At 36.7% G+C, this 19,936-nt stretch overlaps 1 protein-coding gene across 6 annotated transcripts in view; it reads left to right on the top strand.

Annotated features, from left to right (window-relative positions):
- LOC120413114 (phosphatidylinositol 3,4,5-trisphosphate 3-phosphatase and dual-specificity protein phosphatase PTEN) overlaps positions 1–19,936 on the top strand; it is a 146,135-nt gene that overhangs the window by 102,494 nt on the left and 23,705 nt on the right. For all 6 annotated transcript variants that reach the window (XM_039573823.2, XM_039573821.2, XM_039573822.2 and 3 more), the window contains one exon: positions 10,931–11,075. In XM_039573823.2, the coding sequence (XP_039429757.1) occupies positions 10,931–11,075 (145 nt within the window). The remainder of the gene's footprint in view (positions 1–10,930; positions 11,076–19,936) is intronic.

Below are 19,936 nucleotides of genomic sequence, written 5' to 3' on the forward strand. Positions count from 1 at the left end.
CAGTGATTTGTTAGGATGTCTAGATGATCCTAGAACTTTGCAGAACTCAATTTGATCAAATCTGTAATTTTTGCGACCAAAAACATCGTTCCAACTTTTTCAAAAAAACTGCCTCCGCGGAATTTTTGGCGAATTTTTTTTTACACGCGAAAAAAAAAGTTGGAACGATGTTTTTGATCGCAAAAATTACAGATTTGATCAAATTGAGTTCTGCAAAGTTCTAGGATCATCTAAACATCCTAAAAATCACTGGAAAAAAGAATCGTCTTGATTGGGTGAGTTATGCCCGAGAACCAGCGAGTTGAAGTTACCGTTCCAACTTTTTTGGAGCCTTGGGCGTTGGAATGTTAACGACAGCCACCACCATTCATTACTGGTAGCCCCAACTGTGGACAGTTGGATACTGAAAACTGGCTACCGACAAAAGCCCATACAAAGAACAAACGCGCGCGCCCGAGCGATAGAGGAGGTCCAAATTATGCAAGTTGTATCAATATTTAACATGCAAATCTGCCTTTGCGTGATTGGCAACGATTTGGACGACCGGGACAGACTCGGGTTCGGAGCCGGGCCAGGTCAGGTATGGCTGATGTGACGTGCCCGTAATCATCATCATCATCTGATGCCGGCTCTCCCTCTCTCGGTCTGGGTTGTACCAGGGTAATTGTTGTACAAAGTAGAGAGGAACCACCCTCCCCGGCCGGCGGCGGCTATTAGCCGGTTGTACTAGGGGTGTGCAGCAGTCATGTAAGCAAGAGATGTCGAACAAATTAAACCTAAAGTAAACTAAACATTTTGTATGTAAAATGTATGTGAGAAATTCTCTACCAACAAATGGAAAGAAAAAAAAGGATCTGGTACGTTTCGCCGAATGTCGTTTCGCCGACGGTCATTTCGCCGAATGTCGTTTCGCCGAATGGTACGTTTCGCCGAAAGTCATTTCGCCGAATGGACGTTTCGCCGAATTGAATAAAAATTATCTTTTTAGTATAATTTATGCTACACTCAACCCCCGGTGGTAGGTCACTTTTTCGTTTGACACTTTTTTAGTTTGTACCCCGTTGGTTGGTCAAAGTCAAACTAAAAAGTGACGAACTGTCACTTTTTACACGGCGCACACGCACACCTTCAAAACAAACGTTTGGTAGTGTGTGTGAACTCCGTGTTAAAGGGGGTGTCAAACTAAAAAGTGACCCCGTTCGTTTGACAACAGTTGGTGTCAAACCAACGGGGTTTGAATGTATTTGTTCGTTGCAGTGCCATCTATAATAATTTAAAAAGTAAAGAACGTCTCATGTTTCAAATAATGCATAAACTCACAGAAATAATACAAATAATTTGTTTAAAAAATGAAGAATGCAAAAACTATCAGAATTTTTTATAAATGTTATGCTAGAAATCAAAAGAACTGCCCATGTTTGAAAGAATGCAAAACCTCCCAAAAATTATAGAAATAATATAATTAAAAAAACTAAATATACATAAACTCACCGAAATAATTGAAAAATATGCCAAAAATATAGAATGCAAAAACTAACGGCAATTTTGCAAAATGTTGTGCTGAAACCCAAAGGAACTGCTCATGTTTGAAAGAATGCAAAAACTCCCAGAAATTATACAAATAAATTGCTTAAAAAACAAAGAATGCAAAAACAAACAGAAATAATCTAAATGATAAGCAGCCAATTAAAAGAACTGCTCATGTTTGAAAGAATGCAAAAACTTACAAAAATTATACAAAAAATTTGCTTAAAAAACAAAGAATGCAAAAACAAACAGAAAATAAAAAAAACTGTTCATGTTTGAAAGAATTCAAAAACTCTATGAAATAATTTAAAAAATATGCTCTGTAAACAAAGAATGCAAAAACTACCGGCATTTTTTCAAAATGTTATGCTAAAAATTAAAAGAACTCCTCATGTTGGAAAGAATACAAAAACTAACATAAATTATACAAATAATATGCTTAAAAAACAAAGAATGCAAAAACTAACAGAAATTTATCAAAATTATAAGCAGAAAATTAAAAGAACTGCTCATGGTTAACAGAACGCAAAAACTCACAGAAATAATTCAAATGATATATTAAAACCATAATGCAAAAAACTAACAGAAATTAATGTAATTAAATAACTGCTTTTATTTGAAAGAATGCAAAAACTCGCACAATTTTTTTCAACTAGATTATTTTTTAGGCGATTTTTTATGCATGTTATAATGCATAAACTTATAAAAATAACATAAGAAACTATTTTTTTTAAGGTTGCAAAATCACATTTTAGGGACATTATACTTTTTCAAAATATTTTAATACAATTTGTGTCCATTTTATATATTTATTTTAAGATTATTTGTCAATTCGGCGAAACGTCCCATTCGGCGAAACGTCCCATGCGGCGAAACGACATTCGGCGAAATGACCTTCGGCGAAATGACCGTCGGCGAAACGACATTCGGCGAAATGTCCCGCACCCGAAAAAATAGTGATTTTTAGAAAAAAAAACTAAATATCATACCTAACATTTTTTTGACCTCATTTTTTATGTAAATTTTAATTTGCAATCAAAAAGTACTTAACAGATTTTTTGATAAAGTGCTACATTTTCAAGATATATCCACCGAAAGTTTGATTTCAGCGAAATATTTACAGTTTTTCGATTTTTAAAAATAATGATTTTGAGTGACTTTTTCTGAAAATATTATTTTTTGAATAGTTCAGAAAAATTTGCCAAAATTTTTTTAAGAGACGTTAGACCACTTAGAGAAAAAGAAATAGGAAAATTGAAGTTTGCTAACTCTGAACCGAACAACTCTCCATTTTTTAATGCCAATGTCTCAGCAACTAATGGTCTGATTTTCGATGAAAAAATTATATTTTCCGATCATTTCGGAAACAATATTTTCAAAAATTTTGAAGCATGACTAACATTTGAAAAGAGCCAAACATTCAATACTTTTGTTGTGGTTGACAGTACAGTACATATCTGGTTTGTTTTTTTTTAGAAAAGGAAATCCCCACATTCAAGCGTACGAGCAAAATTTTCTGAACATAAAAAAAAAACATCCGAAATCACACAATCGAGTTTGACGGGTTAAAACTAAAAAAAAACAGTTAAAAATGGTCAAACTCATCACATTTAAAAAAAAACTTTTTCGTCAATGCTAATAGGGGAACAGCACCTAATTCCAGCGTGCCTCTAATGTTAGCAGGTCAGAACTTTGACATTCAATTAAAGCTAATTAAAAGTGGTTTCAACTGAAATCGAGTGATAAATAGCTCAATGAGAAGTGAGCAAGCAAGTTTCTATCAAAAGTTTTGCAAAATTAGTTGTTTTAATAGTGAAAATCAGCAAATTGGTTGGAGTTAGGAGCGAGTGCTTAACCTGCCAAACATACGAGAATTTCTCCTAACTCGTGCAGAATACATGTCATCCTCTTAAATTAGTACATCTAAAATTTTGTTTAATTTTTTTCTGCAAATTTGTAGAACACTGCTACATTTTTTAAATAATCCTGCAAAATTAAAAAAACATCAAAAAATCGAAAAGTACCGTAAACTGGGGTGACATTGATAGCCCAGGGTGACTTTGATAAGTTTTTCAAATGCCCGTCAAATTCATAGCTCAACATTTTTGAGAATTATGAGTATATTAGCACTAAGGGCTACCTTATTATCGAACATATGTGCCAAAATGTGACTGTTATATTGGTTATATCAAAATTAGTGGCCAAATCAAATTTCTATCAGTTAGTCACCCCGGGCTGTACCTTACATTTCCCCAAAAAATTACATGTTTTTCGATTTTAAAACTGTTTTTTTTTTTCATTTTGTTGATAGAAAATACGTTTTTTCAGAATTTGAGTACGTCAAGAAATCGACCATTTAATTTTCAATTTGGACTTTTTAAACCAAATATGGTTCTAATAGTGCGACCAACTTCCTGGGAATTAGAAATTCATCGAAATTTTTACTGACCCTGATCCGATTAATATATTGTATAGACAAGCAACTTGAATCTTCAAAAGAAGTGTGGGTATAAATTAATGCTTTGACTGTTTTAAAAAAAACATGTAACTTCAAGAAAAAATATATATTTTCTTGATTTATAAGCTGTTTTTGAAAATTCATACAAATGATTAAAAAATAATGATTAATATTTTTTTATTAAGAAGTTTTATTTTTCTAATCGACGTGTTCGAACATGCTCCAAAACCATAAAATTGCTTTTAAATATGTCTCCATGAACAGTGTGAGAGAATAAAAAAATGAAATGAAATGAAATATGATGATGAATAATATTAATACATTAAGTTGAAATGAAAGCTAAAATCATGCAGAAATATTTTTTTCTTGACAAATCTTTTTTCCAGAACAATTCTTACTGGAATACTATTATTTTTTTATTCGTCAAACAAACGTAGACTACATTGATCATTGCTTAATTACTAATTATTAATAGATACGCATTGAATTTACCTTAAAAATCTGCTTTTTATACGCATTTAAACAAATTAATCTAATTCTTCTTGCACAATCCTCTTTGAGACATTTTATGATACCAATTCAATTTTCAGCTCAATTTTGATCTTGGCAAGAAGAGGTACCTTATTTCAAAATCATATAACAACAATTTTCGCTGAAAATCTTACCAAAATTATAATAGTTTATTTTCATTCCAAAAAATCGTAATTTTTGTTGCTCAACAAATAAACAAGATATATTCCCAGTTGAGAATGCTTCAAAAAATTAAAATTATTTAAAATAAACCTTGGCATGAAATTTTCAGACGAACTGATAAGTTAAATTATTGAAATTAAGTTCTCGCATTAATTTTTTTTTTGTTCATAAAACAAAATGTGCCAGAAAGTTAAGAAAATGCATACTTCCGCATCAATTTCGGGAATTTCCCGGGAAACGGGAAATATTTTTTTTCGAGATTCTTTTTTCTCTGGACGGGAAATTGAACGCTTTAGTTCTAATGAGACCATCCGGCCAAAATTGGTTAAACCAGTTCCGAGATAATCATGTGATTTTTTTCGGTGCGTAGATACACATCCTCACAGTTGTACAGAAATTTGATCAGAATTTGATTCTGAGTCAATATAAATAAGTGAAGGTGGGTCTAGAAACTTTAAAGAAAAGAAAAGGGAAAATTTAACGATAAATTTAGGTATAATATGCAAAAATAAAAGAAGTTAAGACAAACATTGGAAAACAAATGTTTCGCGTACTACAAAAGTCGACCAAAATTAGTTTACCACAAGAAAATAAGAAAAAAGAAAATAAAATCAATCAGTTGAACAAGTTTGATTTGCAATTCTGTTATTTGTTTTTGTATATTTCAATGCATCAGAAATGTTCAAATGTTATCGTTTTATTTTAAAAATAACATTCATTTACAAATGCACATCCCTCTACGTTGTGCAAAAACAATGAGCTTCCCATATACCTAACTAGCCAACTTTGCTGCTGCTGCCTGGTTCAGACACGATGCAATGACGGAACACACTTTTTCAATTTCTCCACCGAAACCGGGTCGCTGTCGCTAGTTGCTATGCCCCCTCCAGCTCCCTTCCCCCATTGACCCACCTGCCCTGTACTAGGGCACAAGTGCCACTAACAGCTGACATGCACAGCTGTTTAGGGTGCGCGCGCCCGGCTCCGATGACGAGGAGGAAGCCCCCTCAAGCAAAAAAAAGAGAACGTGCTGCCAACCAACTACTCAGTCAGTGGGTATAATCGTGTACTGTTGCTTAGTTATTACTCTACTAAAGAGAGGCGATACACACACACACACACACGAAGCGACGCGAGCGCGCGGTTTGATTTAGAACAAGTCATGTGGAGGTGTGCACTCGGAACCCCTCCCACCGTTTGTTCTACAGGTTATGTTCTGTAATGCAACCCAACCCCGCGCAGAGAATAATTGACTTGACGAACGAACGACCGACCAAACTAGGCAGATTATAACAATGAGCTTTTAAATAGTTTAATAGATAATATATTAAGATAAATGATGTGGCCCTCCTCCTAGCAGCAGCAGCCAGCCCCAGAGTAACATGGCCCATAGTCGTTATCATTAGCCGTCATCATCGTCAGTCGCAGTGGTGGTTTCATGATTATTTGCCAGCAATTACTAGCATGGTACCGAGGCTGGAACGCGACGGCGATTCAAAACCATCGAAGAATCGTTATTAATTAAAAGATCTCGATTGTGAGGGGGCCTTCTTTGTATTACAATACAGGTTTGTGCACGAAAAAAATGGGATAGTTACTGAAGTTCTTTGAAAGAATTTTCAAATTTCAAACTTTGTCATACTTGCAGATGTGATTTTCTGATTGATTTGATATTTTCGGCAAAGGCAAAAGGCCTAAACACTTATTTTGAACATTTTCAAATAATAAGTTTTAAATGAATGAAACATTGACCACGGGCAGGAACTGAAGACATTTTAATCAGTTTTTGTTGAATTCAAAAATTTTACAAACTATTTAGTTTAAATTATGCAAAAAGAGGTTTATTCAAGCAACCACATTTTCAACATTCCAAACTTCAACTTTTTTTTATTGTGCAGCTTTTAAAGCAACTCTGCACGGAGAAAAATCAGTTCCTAAAATCGTGAACAAGTGTTCAAATTCTTTGGTCTTTTAAATTATATCAAATATTTCGAAAAATTTACAATATATACATTTTTGCCTGGTCCGGTGGCGCAGTGGTTAGCGTGGTAGCCTCTCACCCCAGTATGGCCTGTGTTCAATCCCAGACAGACCCAGTGGCAATTTTCGAGACGAGATTTGCCTGATCCCGCCTTCTATCGCATGGGGAAGTAAAACGTCGGTCCATTAGCGTAAAAGAGGTTTTGAGTGACTCACCACACATAACCTTCGGAAGCCTAGAAATGAGCAGAAACTTGTAACAGAGACCACAAAAGACCCGGGGGTCGTTAAAGTGGATTGCTTTGCTTTTTTTATGTATATTTTGGGAGTACAACTTTTCAAGAATAAAAAGTGAAATATTTTCCGTGTACCGTGAATCTGGGGACATTGCACAGTGGTCCAGATCGCAACATAAATTGGAAAATGGATTTTCCGAATGTTTTGGAGCTTTGGTGTCTTCAGATGACTACGCTATATGAGAAATTATGTTTTGAACAAAATGTGATCTTCGGAAAAATATTTTCAAAAATTAAAAAAAGACCGAAAATAAATTTTCAATCTAATAAAATTATAACAACTTTGTTCTTATTGATCAGACTGCTGGCTGCTGACATACAGCATCTAAAAGTTGAAAGTTTGTGAACAATAACATTTTCTCAGTGTTAGCTTGCCGCGTGGTGGCCTTGGGAGTTTGGCCTTCAGTCGTGTGGTGTTCGTGGGGGAGATCGGTTGAAGAATCGACGCGCGAGAATCCGCGAGAAAGTGCTAGAAGATTCTTGAATTTATTGATAGAAGGCTTCGCGTCGTCGTGTATATATTTTCTTTCTGTTGTTGAGCCGGTTGTTCGCGGTCCGGACTGGGTAAATTCGTGGTGAAGTTTGTTGCAAAGAAGTCATGCGCGAAGAATTTCATTAAATCGATTGAAACAGTTCGGTGTATCAGCACTATTTGAGGTTTACATGATAACGAATAATACGTTGCTAAAAATTTCATTTTGTTTTGAAAGCCCTTCCCTTAGCATCGTGGCTCGGATGGCACGACGACGGTAAGAAGTAAAAATTACGGGATTGAGTATATAATTAAGTCCTTCTCATAGCGTCGAAGCTTGGAAGGCAATGATTATGTTTCAGTTTCTGGTCATATCATCTATCAATAATGAATCCGAATCTATTTTAAATTGTACGTTACCAAATAACGCGTTAATTCAAATTTCATTTCGTTTTGAAAGCCCATCCCAAAGCATCGTTGCTCGGATGGCACGCCGGCGGTAAGAAGTAAAAAAATACGCGAATGATAAGTCCTTCTCATAGCGTCGTAGCTCAGAAGGCAACGATTATGGTTCACAGTTCACATTCTGGTCATATCATCTACCAAGATGAATCCTGACCTTCCCTTTCCTTCCCCTACTAACACGATTCCCCCACTTCCCGTGATGCTTGAAGGAGATGCTGTGGATTCAACGGTCTCATGCGGTGTTAACAGGTATAGAGCGACAAACTCTGTGTCTGATGAGTCTGCAACTTCAACTATCGGACTAACATTCCTACCTTTGTTGAACTGCATCTCCTTGGGGGGGCGCCGGTATTGACTTAAAGCAGAGATCTTCAGGGGTTATACAGTGAGGATGATTAGCTCCCACTACTCATCTGATGGTGGCGGTGCGTGGCCGAATGGTTACGCTGTCCGCTTTGTAAGCGGATGATTCTGAGTTCGATTCCTATCTGCTCCAACCTTCCATCGAATGAGGAAGTAAAATGTCGGTCCCGGCCTTGGTTGTTAGGCCGTTAAGTCAATCCAGGTGTAGGAGTCATCTCCATGCCATAAGTACAAACAACGCACCAAACCAAGCCTACTCCGGTGGAATCGCTGGCGGCGGTTGGACTCGCAATCCAAAGGTCGTCAGTTCAAACACTGGGGTGGAAGGTTCCTTGGAGTAAAAAGAGGTTTGGGTGCTCTCCCCATTCAAGCCTTCGGACTCCTAGGTTCGAGCAGAAACTTGCAATAGAGACCACAAAAGACCCGGGGGTCGTTAATGTGGATGGTTTGATTTTTTTGACTCATCTGTTGGTTCATTGTGTAACTTCAGCTGATCCGTCAATAACGGAGTAGCAGCTCATTGGCAGTCAACCATGCTCATGCTCATGCTCATGTTCAATAACATTTTCTCAGTGTTAGCTCTCATTAAAAAATAGCTGCTCGGGTTTAGAGTACAAAATGTTCAAAATGACCTTCTGAGCACAGGAAAAATATCTTCCCCGAAAAAAGCCAAAAAATTTATTGTTGATCATTATTTCAACAATTAACAATTTAATTTTATCTCAATTTGTGAGGAATGTGTTAAATTAAACATAATAAATTTAATTTAAAATCGAATTGACGAATTTCAGAAAAAAAAATCTGTCAAAGCCCTAATATTTCAATTTACGCTAAGTAAACTTTATTTACTCTGAGTTTTTCTAATGAGTATTGCCTTCAAGAATAGTTTTGTTATTTTAATTATTTGAATGCTTGCAATAGACGTAGATTGTTTGTTTTTTTATTAAAATTTTCCTTATGCCAACTTTAATCTCGCTCACACAATAACAGACGTGATGTCTTCAACAGTTCTACACTGGGAAAGAGGTAAAATTCAGTGATATTGGGGGATGTAGGAAGGGAAGAATCGGGACAATAATTTCAGCTGTTTGTCCTTCGGCTCAAGTCACAATTCCATTACGAGCGGTATAGAAACAGTCAGTATGCGCTCAAGCGTTTTCGGGCCCAAGCTAATGAAAATTACGCTTTGAATTAATGATTACAAATGCGCTTTGATGACATGAATAGTTCCTCTCTCCCCTCTTCCTCGCCTTTAAATGGGGACCATGTTGCAGTACTTGTTCAAAATTAATTGACTCTATTGCATCAAGCGAATTACAAATGTTGGTGGACTTTGGCCGCGTACGTTGACATATTGGACAGGGCTGAAGTTGGGCTCAATTGTGTCTTGCTCATAATGGGTTGAAACTAACCGATGGCCACTAATATGTGACACTTTGTTGCCAAGTCTTAAGGAGAGCGAGCCGTTGCGTAACCTTAACCCTCTACAACCTAACCCCGCCTTTAGACGGGCTTCGATCTAAAAAATCGCCAAAAATCAATTTTCCATCCGATTTTTGATCTTAAAAAAGCATTGGAAAGAAGAACTCTTAAAATTTTAGAAAATTTCAGGGTTGGAAGTGTGACTTGTTTTATGTGACTTTGCCAATGTTTTCAAAAATGTATTTTTTTCAGGGGTCAACTTTGGCTGTGTTTTTTACTAACATTTTCTATATTTTCAGTAAAAAGAAGTATGCAGTAATTTTTGTACTGTCCCAGACTATGCCTCTACGCATTTTTTTGCAATTAAAATGATGATGGTGCCATTCTATTGCAGAAAATGTGAAAAACATACAAAAAATTGAAAAAGTGGCTGTAAAAACGTGAAAAAATTAAATAGGCAAAATGTAATTATATTAGGTGGTAGAATAGGCCAAATACTACCAAAAACAAACATAAACTAAATAAGATAAATGCAAATTAAAATACTAAAAATAAAACAAGAAAAATATAAAACAAGAGAAGTAAAGTTTTTCGTAGAACAAAAGTTGCTCAAAATGACCTCCTAAACACGGGAAAAATAAAAATCTTCGAAAAAAAAATTTGGGCAGTAGAGGGTTAACGCGATTCACCGGCACGTGCCAGCCACTAAATTCCTGTGCTTGCGATTTAATGAAGCCCTAATTTAATTGAAGCGGCTTAGCGCGGAGTATAGTCGTTTGTACTAAAGCCTGACTAAACGTTGAGTTAAGCGAGCGCGCGCCCGTTGATTGCTGTCGATGTTCGAAAACTTGATTTGCTGTCACGATCCGGTACGTGAGAAGCTTTGTACGTTAGATCACGGGAACGCACTTTGTGCAGGCGGGAATTAATTAACTGTCTTTAAGTTGAGATCTTGTTCGAGTTTTTTAATTAGGCTTTGTGATTATGATTAATGGTTTGCACTAAAACAATGAAAATTGCTTCGCTTTGCATGCTTGTTGCTAAATTGATTAATTTTTAATGACTTAAAAGAACATAAACACATTATCATAAACTGATAACAATTTAAAAATGTTGGTTCTGGACAATTTATGTTGATGAACTAACTAAATGAATATAGATACGGAACATTTCAATCTTTTGAAGACTTTACTATAAAACCTCACAATATTACTCAATTTAACTCTTTATTTCTCTCTCTTCCCTCTATTCCAGTACTACTCGGTGTACCCCTTCAAGGACCACAACCCACCGGACATCGAGCTGATCACGTCGTTCTGCCGGGACGTGGACGAGCACCTGCGGGCCAACGGCAAAAACGTGGTGGCCGTCCACTGTAAAGCCGGCAAGGGCCGAACAGGTCAGTACCGCTAATTAGTTACGACAAGTGCGTGCGACCTTGCGCTGAAAAGTATAACCCCGCAATGGAACCTCGCAAACCCAATAGCCGCGAAGTGACACAGTAAATATCGCCAATTTATTTTATTGCCGTCGCTCTGCCCGGCTTTGGAGGGAACGCGAGTGCTCGTCGCGTACATAAAATGTATCTTGCCGTTATTGTGGCAATAAATCAACATGAACCTTAATTGATGCTGGAAAGCTTTCCCCACCCCTCTCGTTTCTCCTGCCGTGAACTGAAGTTTTGTTCTACGCGAAGGCGCCCCCTCTTAGGAGAAGACCCAATACGGTGAGTGGTGCCCACCAGAAAATGTCAAACGGTTGTCGAGGCTCCCACAGTAGAGGGTTCTCTGAGAAAATATGCAATTTTTTACATTATCTATACAGCCATTCCACGTCCAACAGGAAGTCTCCAAATCAAAAGTGCTCCGATTTGGCTCAAATTTGGAGTGGAGGTTCTTTGGCCCAAATAATTAGACCCATATTTTTTTGTTTGGTGATAAGGGTGGTTCTATCCGAAATAGGGTGGTCCAAAAATTTGCGTTTTTCGTCGATTTTCGCAAAAACCACATTTGAGCAGTTCTCTAGGATTTCGGTCATTCGATTTTTTGTATTTTTTAATCCGACTGAAACTTTTTTGGTGCCTTCGGTATGCCCAAAGAAGCCATTTTGCATCATTAATTTGTCCATATAATTTTCCATACAAATTCGGCAGCTGTCCATACAAAAATTATGTATGAAAATTCAAAAATCTGTATCTTTTGAAGGAATTTTTTGATCGAAATGGTGTCTTCGGCAAAGTTGTAGGTATGGATACGGAATAATACACTGGAAAAAAATGATACACAGTAAAAAAATTTGGTGATTTTTTATTTAACTTTTTATCACTAAAACTTGATTTGCAAAAAAACACAATTTTTTATTTTTTTATTTTTTGATATGTTTTAGAGGACATAAAATGCCAACTTTTCAAAAAATTCCAGGTTGTGCAAAAAATTATTGAGCGAGTTATGAATTTTTGAATCAATACTGATTTTTTCAAAAATTCGAAATATATTGGTCGCAAAATTTTTCCAACTTCATTTTTAGATGTAAAATCAATTTGCAATCAAAAAGTACTTTAGTAAAATTTTGATAAAGTGCACCGTTTTCAAGTTAAATCCATATTTAGGTGACTTTTTTGAAAATAGTCGCAGTTTTTCATTTTTTTAAATTAGTGCACATGTTTGCAAACTTTTAGAAATTTTTTTTTTTGAAAAGCTGAGAAAATTCTCTATATTTTGCTTCTTCGGACTTTGTTGATACGACCTTTAGTTGCTGAGATATTGCAATGCAAAGGTTTATTCAATTCAATTCGGTTTTATTGGTGAATAATCAAGATACAATCAGTTCTTTTGCAGTTCATAACAGAGTTTTGGAGTTCCTTTCAGCTGTGTGTTGCACCATAATCCATTTTGGAACAATTATTTCTATAACTATGGCACTGACAAGAGCAAGAAAAATTAAAAAAAAACTTGCTAAAATTGCAAAGGAAAGGGGAAAGAAAGAGAAAAAGCTTATAACTACATCACAGTATTTTATCCTTTGTAGATGTGCTTGATCATCAGCTCCCCAAGGGCTAGAAATTGCTCCGCCTTGTTACGGCAGGTCCGAAACCTCGACATCATCTCCCCCGCGAGAGCAAAGAACTCTGGCAGGGTGAAGAGATCTTCCCCGGTGACTTCTTGCTGGGCCGCATTGCCGCTACCGGCAGCAACCACGCTGGCAAACGATCGCCCCCAGCCAGAGGGGAATGCTGAGTTGTCCGCGGGAACCGTACGCTGCCCAGCAGCCGGCACGGTTACGCTCGTACTTCGCTGAGGAGGGTGGGACGCTGCTGCTTTCTTCTTCCTCTTTTCCTGCTCCTCGAGGTAATTTTTTCGTGCACTGCATCCACGGTAGTTGCTGGTATGGTTACCTCCACAGTTGGCGCACTTGATGCGCGCCTTGGTTTGCTCTGCCTTGTCCCCCAGGTCCGCCTTGCACGGCAGTGCACACGCCTCAGAGAGGTGTGTTTCACCGCACTTCACACAGCGGGGCGGGAGGTTGCAGTTCCGCGAGCCGTGGCCGAATTTCTGGCAACGGTGGCATTGTGCTGCGTCCGACGGGTTCTTTGAATAGAACCGCCAGTTTACCCAAAACCCGTCCAACGCCTTAGTTCGTCGCAGGTCTTGAATCTTGACGGTGCCGCGGTCGAAGTACAACAGGTACAGTGTGTGTGTACCTGTGACTGTTGTCTTTCGCGAGAGGACTTTTATGTCTCGCGGCGTTATTCCGACACCCGAGAGGTCCTTCTTGAGGTCGGAGATCGGGCGGTCTTGGTACCCCTGCAAGACGACCTTAACGGCTGTCTTCTGCACGGAGTCGAATGTGTAGAACTTGAAGTTTTTACCCTTCAATTTCTCCACAACCAGGTCGAAGTTCTTGTTGTCAAATGTGTAGACTTGCACTGATGACTTACCGATTTTCAGACAATATCCGAGGCCTTCCAGCAACTCGTCAATATCGTCCACCAACGTGTCCAAAACAAAAATTGGAGGTGGTCTACGTTCCTTTGGAGAATTGTTCGTTTTTGGCGTCGGCACTTTTTTCCGTGCACGGCGATCGTCGTCGTCGTCGTCGGTAGTGCTGCTACCGTCGGTGTTGTTGTTGTTTTCTTCGTCGTCGCTCAGTATCTGGAACTCGTTCCTGATGGGAATGTTGGCGGATGTTGACGTGTTGGTCGTGGCACCGGAAGTACCTGAACGGGTTCGCACTGGTGATCTCGGAACATATCCGGGATGTAGTAACTTTTTGTCGATGCCTTCTGCGCTCACGCTCCCCTGCGCGATGGCGGTCGACACGGCGTTGGTTTGTTTACCTTTTTGCACACGGCCGGTAGACGAACTTCGCGGGTTTTTCGAGGCCGCACTCGAACTGCCACGGCCACGGCCGGCCTTTGGCATGCTGCAGGAGCAAACTCGCGGGTAATCACGGTAATTTACGGCGAAAAAAAAATCGAAAAAACGATGGAGCACTGAGCACTTGACTGCTGCTTGCTCTCGTGCTTACACGGAGGTCCGTGCAAAGGTTTAAAAACAGGAAAATTGATGTTTTCTAAGTCTCACCCAAACAACCCACCATTTATCAATTTCGATATCTCAGCAACTAATGGACCGATTTTCAATGTTAAACTATGAAACATTTGTGAAATTTTCCGATCTTTTCGAAAACAATATTTTCAAAATTTTCAAATCAAGACTTTCAATTCAATATTCAAACATTCAATATTACACCCTTTTAAAATGTTAGTCTTGATTTTAAAATTTTGAAAATATTGTTTTCGAAAAGATCGGAAAATTTCACAAATGTTTCATATTTTAACATTGAAAATCGGACCATTAGTTGCTGAGATATCGAAATTGAAAAATGGTGGGTTGTTTGGGTGATACTTAGAGAACATCAATTTTCCTGTTTTTAAACATTTACATTGCAATATCTCAGCAACTAAAGGTCGTATCAACAAAGTCCGAAGAAGTAAAATATAGTGAATTTTCTCAGCTTCTCAAAAATATTTTTTGTTCAAAGTGTGCAAACATGTGCACTAATTTTAAAAAATGAAAAACTGCGACTTTTTTCAAAAAAGTCACCTAAATATGGATTTAATTTGAAAACGGTGCACTTTATCAAAATTTTACTAAAGTACTTTTTGATTGCAAATTTGATTTTACATCGAAAAATGAAGCTGAAAAATTTTTGCGACCAATATTTCGATTTTTTTTTTAAATCAGTATTGATTCAAAAATTCATAACTCGCTCAATGATTTTTTGCACAACCTGGAAATTTCTGAAAAGTTGACATTTTATGTCCTCTAAAACATATCAAAAAATAAAAAAAAATTAAAAATAGTGTTTTTTTGCAAATCAAGTTTTAGTGATAAAAAGTTAAATAAAAAATCACCAATGTTTTTTTTACTGTGTATCATTTTTTTCCAGTGTAGTCCGTATCCATACCTACAACTTTGCTGAAGACACCAAATCGATCAAAAAATTCCTTCAAAAGATACAGATTTTTGAATTTTCATACATCATTTTTGTATGGACAGCTGCCAAATTTGTATGGATAATTATATGGACAAACTAATTATGCAAAATGGCCTCGTTGGGCGTACCGAAGGCACCAAAAAAGTTTCAGTCGGATTAAAAAATACAAAAATTAAAATTGAAGAAAAAAGACCGATTTCGTAGAGAATTACTCATTTTTCAAAAAATCATATCTCCGGAACGGCTGAACCATTTTTGGAGCGCCACAATTCAAAAGAAAGGTTATTAGTTGAGCTTTTAAGGAAAAATATGTTGAGGTCCAAAAAAACTAGCTGAATATTTGAAAAAGTCCTATGAAAATTTCTTTTGTCGATTTCAAGGTCTCGGGACCAAAGAGCCCATGTCTGAAAATATTTTTCCCTGATTCCTTTTATATTTTACATAGCATATCAAAAAATTGCGAATATCCATTAACACGTTTCGGAGATATGATTTTTTCAACATAAAAACTGAGTTTTTCGACGCGCCGTGCGCAAAAACGGGAAAATGACGAAAACGGGTAAAAATCAACTTTTTTCACTAAAACTGCGATAACTTGAAAATTTCAGCGATGACCTATACATGTTTGGAAACCAAAATTTTCGTAATTAAAAGACGCAACTTTTGGTACCATAACATCTATAGGTCATCGCTGAAATTTTAAAGTTATCGCAGTTTTAGTGAAAAAAGTCGATTTTTTCCCGTTTTCGTCATTTTCCCATTTTTGCGCGTGGCGCGTCGAAAAATCCAGTTTTTATTTTCAAAAAATCGTATCTCAGAGTATCGAAAACATAACTTCACAATTTTTTAATATGTTATGTGAAATTTTCCAAGGAATCCGATTAAAATATTTTCAGACATAGGCTCTTTGGTCCCGAGACCTTCAAAACAGCATTTTAAGTTTTCATACGACCTTTTCAAATGTTAAGCTAGATTTTTGAAACTTCTTACTATTTTTCCCAAAAAGCCAAACTAATCACCTTTCTTTTGCGTCTAGGACAGCTAAAATCGGATGAAATGGCGCGGAGATATGACTTTTTTGAAAAAAGTGGTTTTTGCGAAAATCGACGAAAATTACCATTTTTCGAACCACCCTAACACGGCGTAGGTCACCCTAATGGCCAAACAAAAAAATACGGGTCTAATTATTTCGGCCAAGGATCCCCCAGAAAAAAATTGAGCTCGATCGGAGAACTTTTTTTTCGAATCATGCTGTTTTCGTGGGGAATTGCTGTATAACTATGTACAGAGAAAAGGTCCCAGCCATATTTGCTCTCAAAATAGGGTTGCCAGATTTTCAAACATAATGACTCATTCAAAGGTTTCTCGAAAGATAATTCTACAATTAAAAAAAGATGGTCCTCGTACACAGATAAAAAAAAGTTGAATTTTTGAAGGTTGAAAATTTGGTTGGTTGAATATCACCTCTTTTAAGATTAATTTAACTTTAAAATAATTGAACCAGATGAAAATTCATCAGAGACTGATGAATATTCACCAATTCCTGATGTAATTTTACATATTTTTTTTTGGCACAAAAACTGTCATAATTTTCTGATGAATATTACCATCATTTTTTCTGGGTACATGCTCATCTCTGGAGTTTTTTTTTTTAATGGTTCAATAAACCAAATTGTCAGTTTTTGCTTTTTGGGTGATTTTGAAACCGCCTGGAGTCAGGGGTATTAAAAACACCCAAAAAGCAAAAACTAAAAATTTGGTTTATTGAACCTTTAAAAAAAAAACTCTAGAAATGAGCATGATTCATAGGTTGCTTTGAAAATTTAATATAGATTTTATGTATTTCCAAATCAAAAAATGCACAGAAAAAAAAGTTGAGTTTTGGAATGTTGAAAATTTGGTAGGTTGAATATTACCTCTTTTTTTGAGTAATATTACATAAAAACGTTACTTAATCCACCTTTAGGTGGTTGGTGCCTTCCTCTAATTTATAGTGATTCCAACCCTCCTAAAGTGTCCACATTTTGATGAGTAAAAAACAGACTACCTACAGACTTTTTGTCAAGATTATACAGACACGGCCTTTGAGGAAAATGGCATCCCTCCTACACGGCTTTTTCCTGGCGATCAGACCCGACCAGTTGAGGTTATGTGAATTCAGACCATTTTTTAAACTGCTTGTAATTTTAGATAGGTAAGTCAGATCTTGAAAATTCTTACTCCACCTAAAAGGTCTTCTCATATGCTTTCTAAAAATATATAGCATGTGAGGGTTTCATGAAAAAATCACCCTTTTTACCATAATTTTAATTTAACATGAAACAGTTTTTTTAACATAACTTTTCAAATACATGATAAAACTACATGAATTTAAATAGCAACTTATGGGACGTTAAAACGGATCGATTAAAACCATTCCGGCCAAAATCGATTGAGCCTGTGACGAGATATTCCAGTGACATTGATTTGGTACACATGTCTACATACAGCCAAACACACAGACATTTGCTCAGCTGGTGATTCTGAGTCGATATGTACAAATGAACCTAGGAGGTCTAATTAAAAAGTTCATTTTCCGAGTGATTTTATAGCCTTTCCTCAGTAAGGTGAGGAAGGCAAAATGTGTAAAAATGTGAACCTGATGAATATTCATCGAAAACTGATGAATATTCATCATTTTCTGGGGTAAAATTAATCATTTTTTTTGCCACAAAATCTGTCACCATTTCCTGATGAATATTACCATCATTTTTTTTTCTGTTTGGTTACATAGTCTTGTCTACCCAAAATGATACTATTTTTTTTTGTTCGACTTATTGGAATGTTTTTAAAGACAAACAAAAATGTTCGTGAAAAGTTTCAAGCTTCATTTAAAAATCAAGTAGCATAAATATAATCAGTATCACAATCTTTAATATTTCAGAAATAGTTAAAACTTTTCAATTTTTGATTTCCACCATCCAAATCATAAAACCATCCAAATCATAAAATTTCGTTAAAACTTCATGAGATTCAAAACAAAAAAAAAGCCGGTAAAGAAATGAATATGAAGCGAAGTACACAATAAAAAAATTATTGTAATGATTTTGTTTAAAGAAATTGTAAAATAAACATGGTGATTAGAAAATTTAACAAATTAAAACAAAATGTTACTGCTGCTTTTTGTGAAAACTTGAAAAGATTCCGAAAATATTTTCTTTCTCATTCTTATTTACCTCATAAACTTTGAATAATATTGCCAACGACCTAAAAAAACTTTGTAGGTAGATGAAAGAATTGTGAAAAAAAAAAGAAGTTCAAATTATTTATTTTATTATTTCATTTTTTGAATATGCATGAGACATTGAACACCATTAGACAAGATATGTTTTTTAGTACTAATACTTTCTCGCGGTTACAAAGAAGACTTTTTAAGAATCTTCTTGAAATTTAATGAATGAACCAGATATTGACCCAAATCTGTTTGAAAGAAACATGAAAAATAACAAAAAAGATTCACGATTCCACAGAGAACTGCCTACTACCGGAACCCTGTTCTAATAGGTTCGAATACACTTTGGAAAACTTGAGCCTGCTGGCAAGCCCTCTGACGGTCCGCGTGCTCCGTACAGCAATTATAATTCAGTTCCACGTTTGAACACAAACTTGGACACTACTCTCGCAAGGAGACAAATCCCTGAATCACACCGCTACTACTACTCGTTGTGTGGATGTAACTAATTGTTAGTTCTCGCAGGGAGTCGCGATTGGGTTTGCGAAGGAGGTCACCATGCCCGGACAGGTGTCCAACTAGCAAGCCTAGTTGCGGCTTAGAACGCTGTAACAAGGAAGTGATTGCAAACTGATTTGACGGGATTTGCTCGTTTAGCGATTGTCATTGCGCGGAGTCTTGCCCCTTGAGGGAAGTAATTGCAGGGTTCAGTAATTTATTCAGTGTAAATGGCTTTGATCTTATCAAATGTTCAGTTTTTTGCTAATTTTTCTTTTTTTATTGTTGCAAGCAAACTGTAAACAGTTTGGCAACAAATTGTTCAAATTTCTTGACGGCGTTACTGTAAAAGCAATCAACATCTATCAGCAGTCCATAACCTCGACTGCCGGATGCGAAGTTTTACGACCTCGCATCTGTTTGTACTGGTCATTACCCGGTAGATCCTAACGCCAATACTGAGTTGATTTGGAGAAAATTCATTTATTCAGCAAAAAGACGCGACGACCGAGATAACCCACAAAAATCTTCCGTGTGACACACACTCACTTGAAGAGGAGAGTCGGTAGGACAATCCTCCGCCCTGAGATTTGCCGGAGATTGCGGAAGTTGGTCGTAAACTTTTAGTACTCTTTCTTGGACGGCGTCGCGCGTGTGTCGGTCGTACATTATTTACAAAAGCTCCGCCAGAGTCCGGTAAGAGGTTATGTAACCCCTTGTTGATGGCTGGGCAGGAGCACTTTGCACTGTCGCCAAAAGTACCGTAGAGTGGGGGTGATTTTGGACATTTTGGTTCACAGTCAAGCTTCCAATAGACTTGAACAACTGAGCAGCAGTGACGCGTCGAAAACAAGAGTGTGTTAGTGAGAACCAACGATTGAAGAATCTTCATCAAGATAATTTCTCTGGACACTCGCCGAGAGAAAAGTTCTCTCTTGTGCAAAATTGTGTTAAAAAGAGAACTCAATAATTTTTGTTTCAAAATTTTCGCGAAGAATTGAGATTTTACTAATACATTTACAGGGTAAACGTCAAACATCTTTGAATGTTCG

Source organism: Culex pipiens, chromosome 2, assembly GCF_016801865.2.
Source record: "Culex pipiens pallens isolate TS chromosome 2, TS_CPP_V2, whole genome shotgun sequence".
NCBI lineage: Eukaryota > Metazoa > Arthropoda > Insecta > Diptera > Culicidae > Culex > Culex pipiens.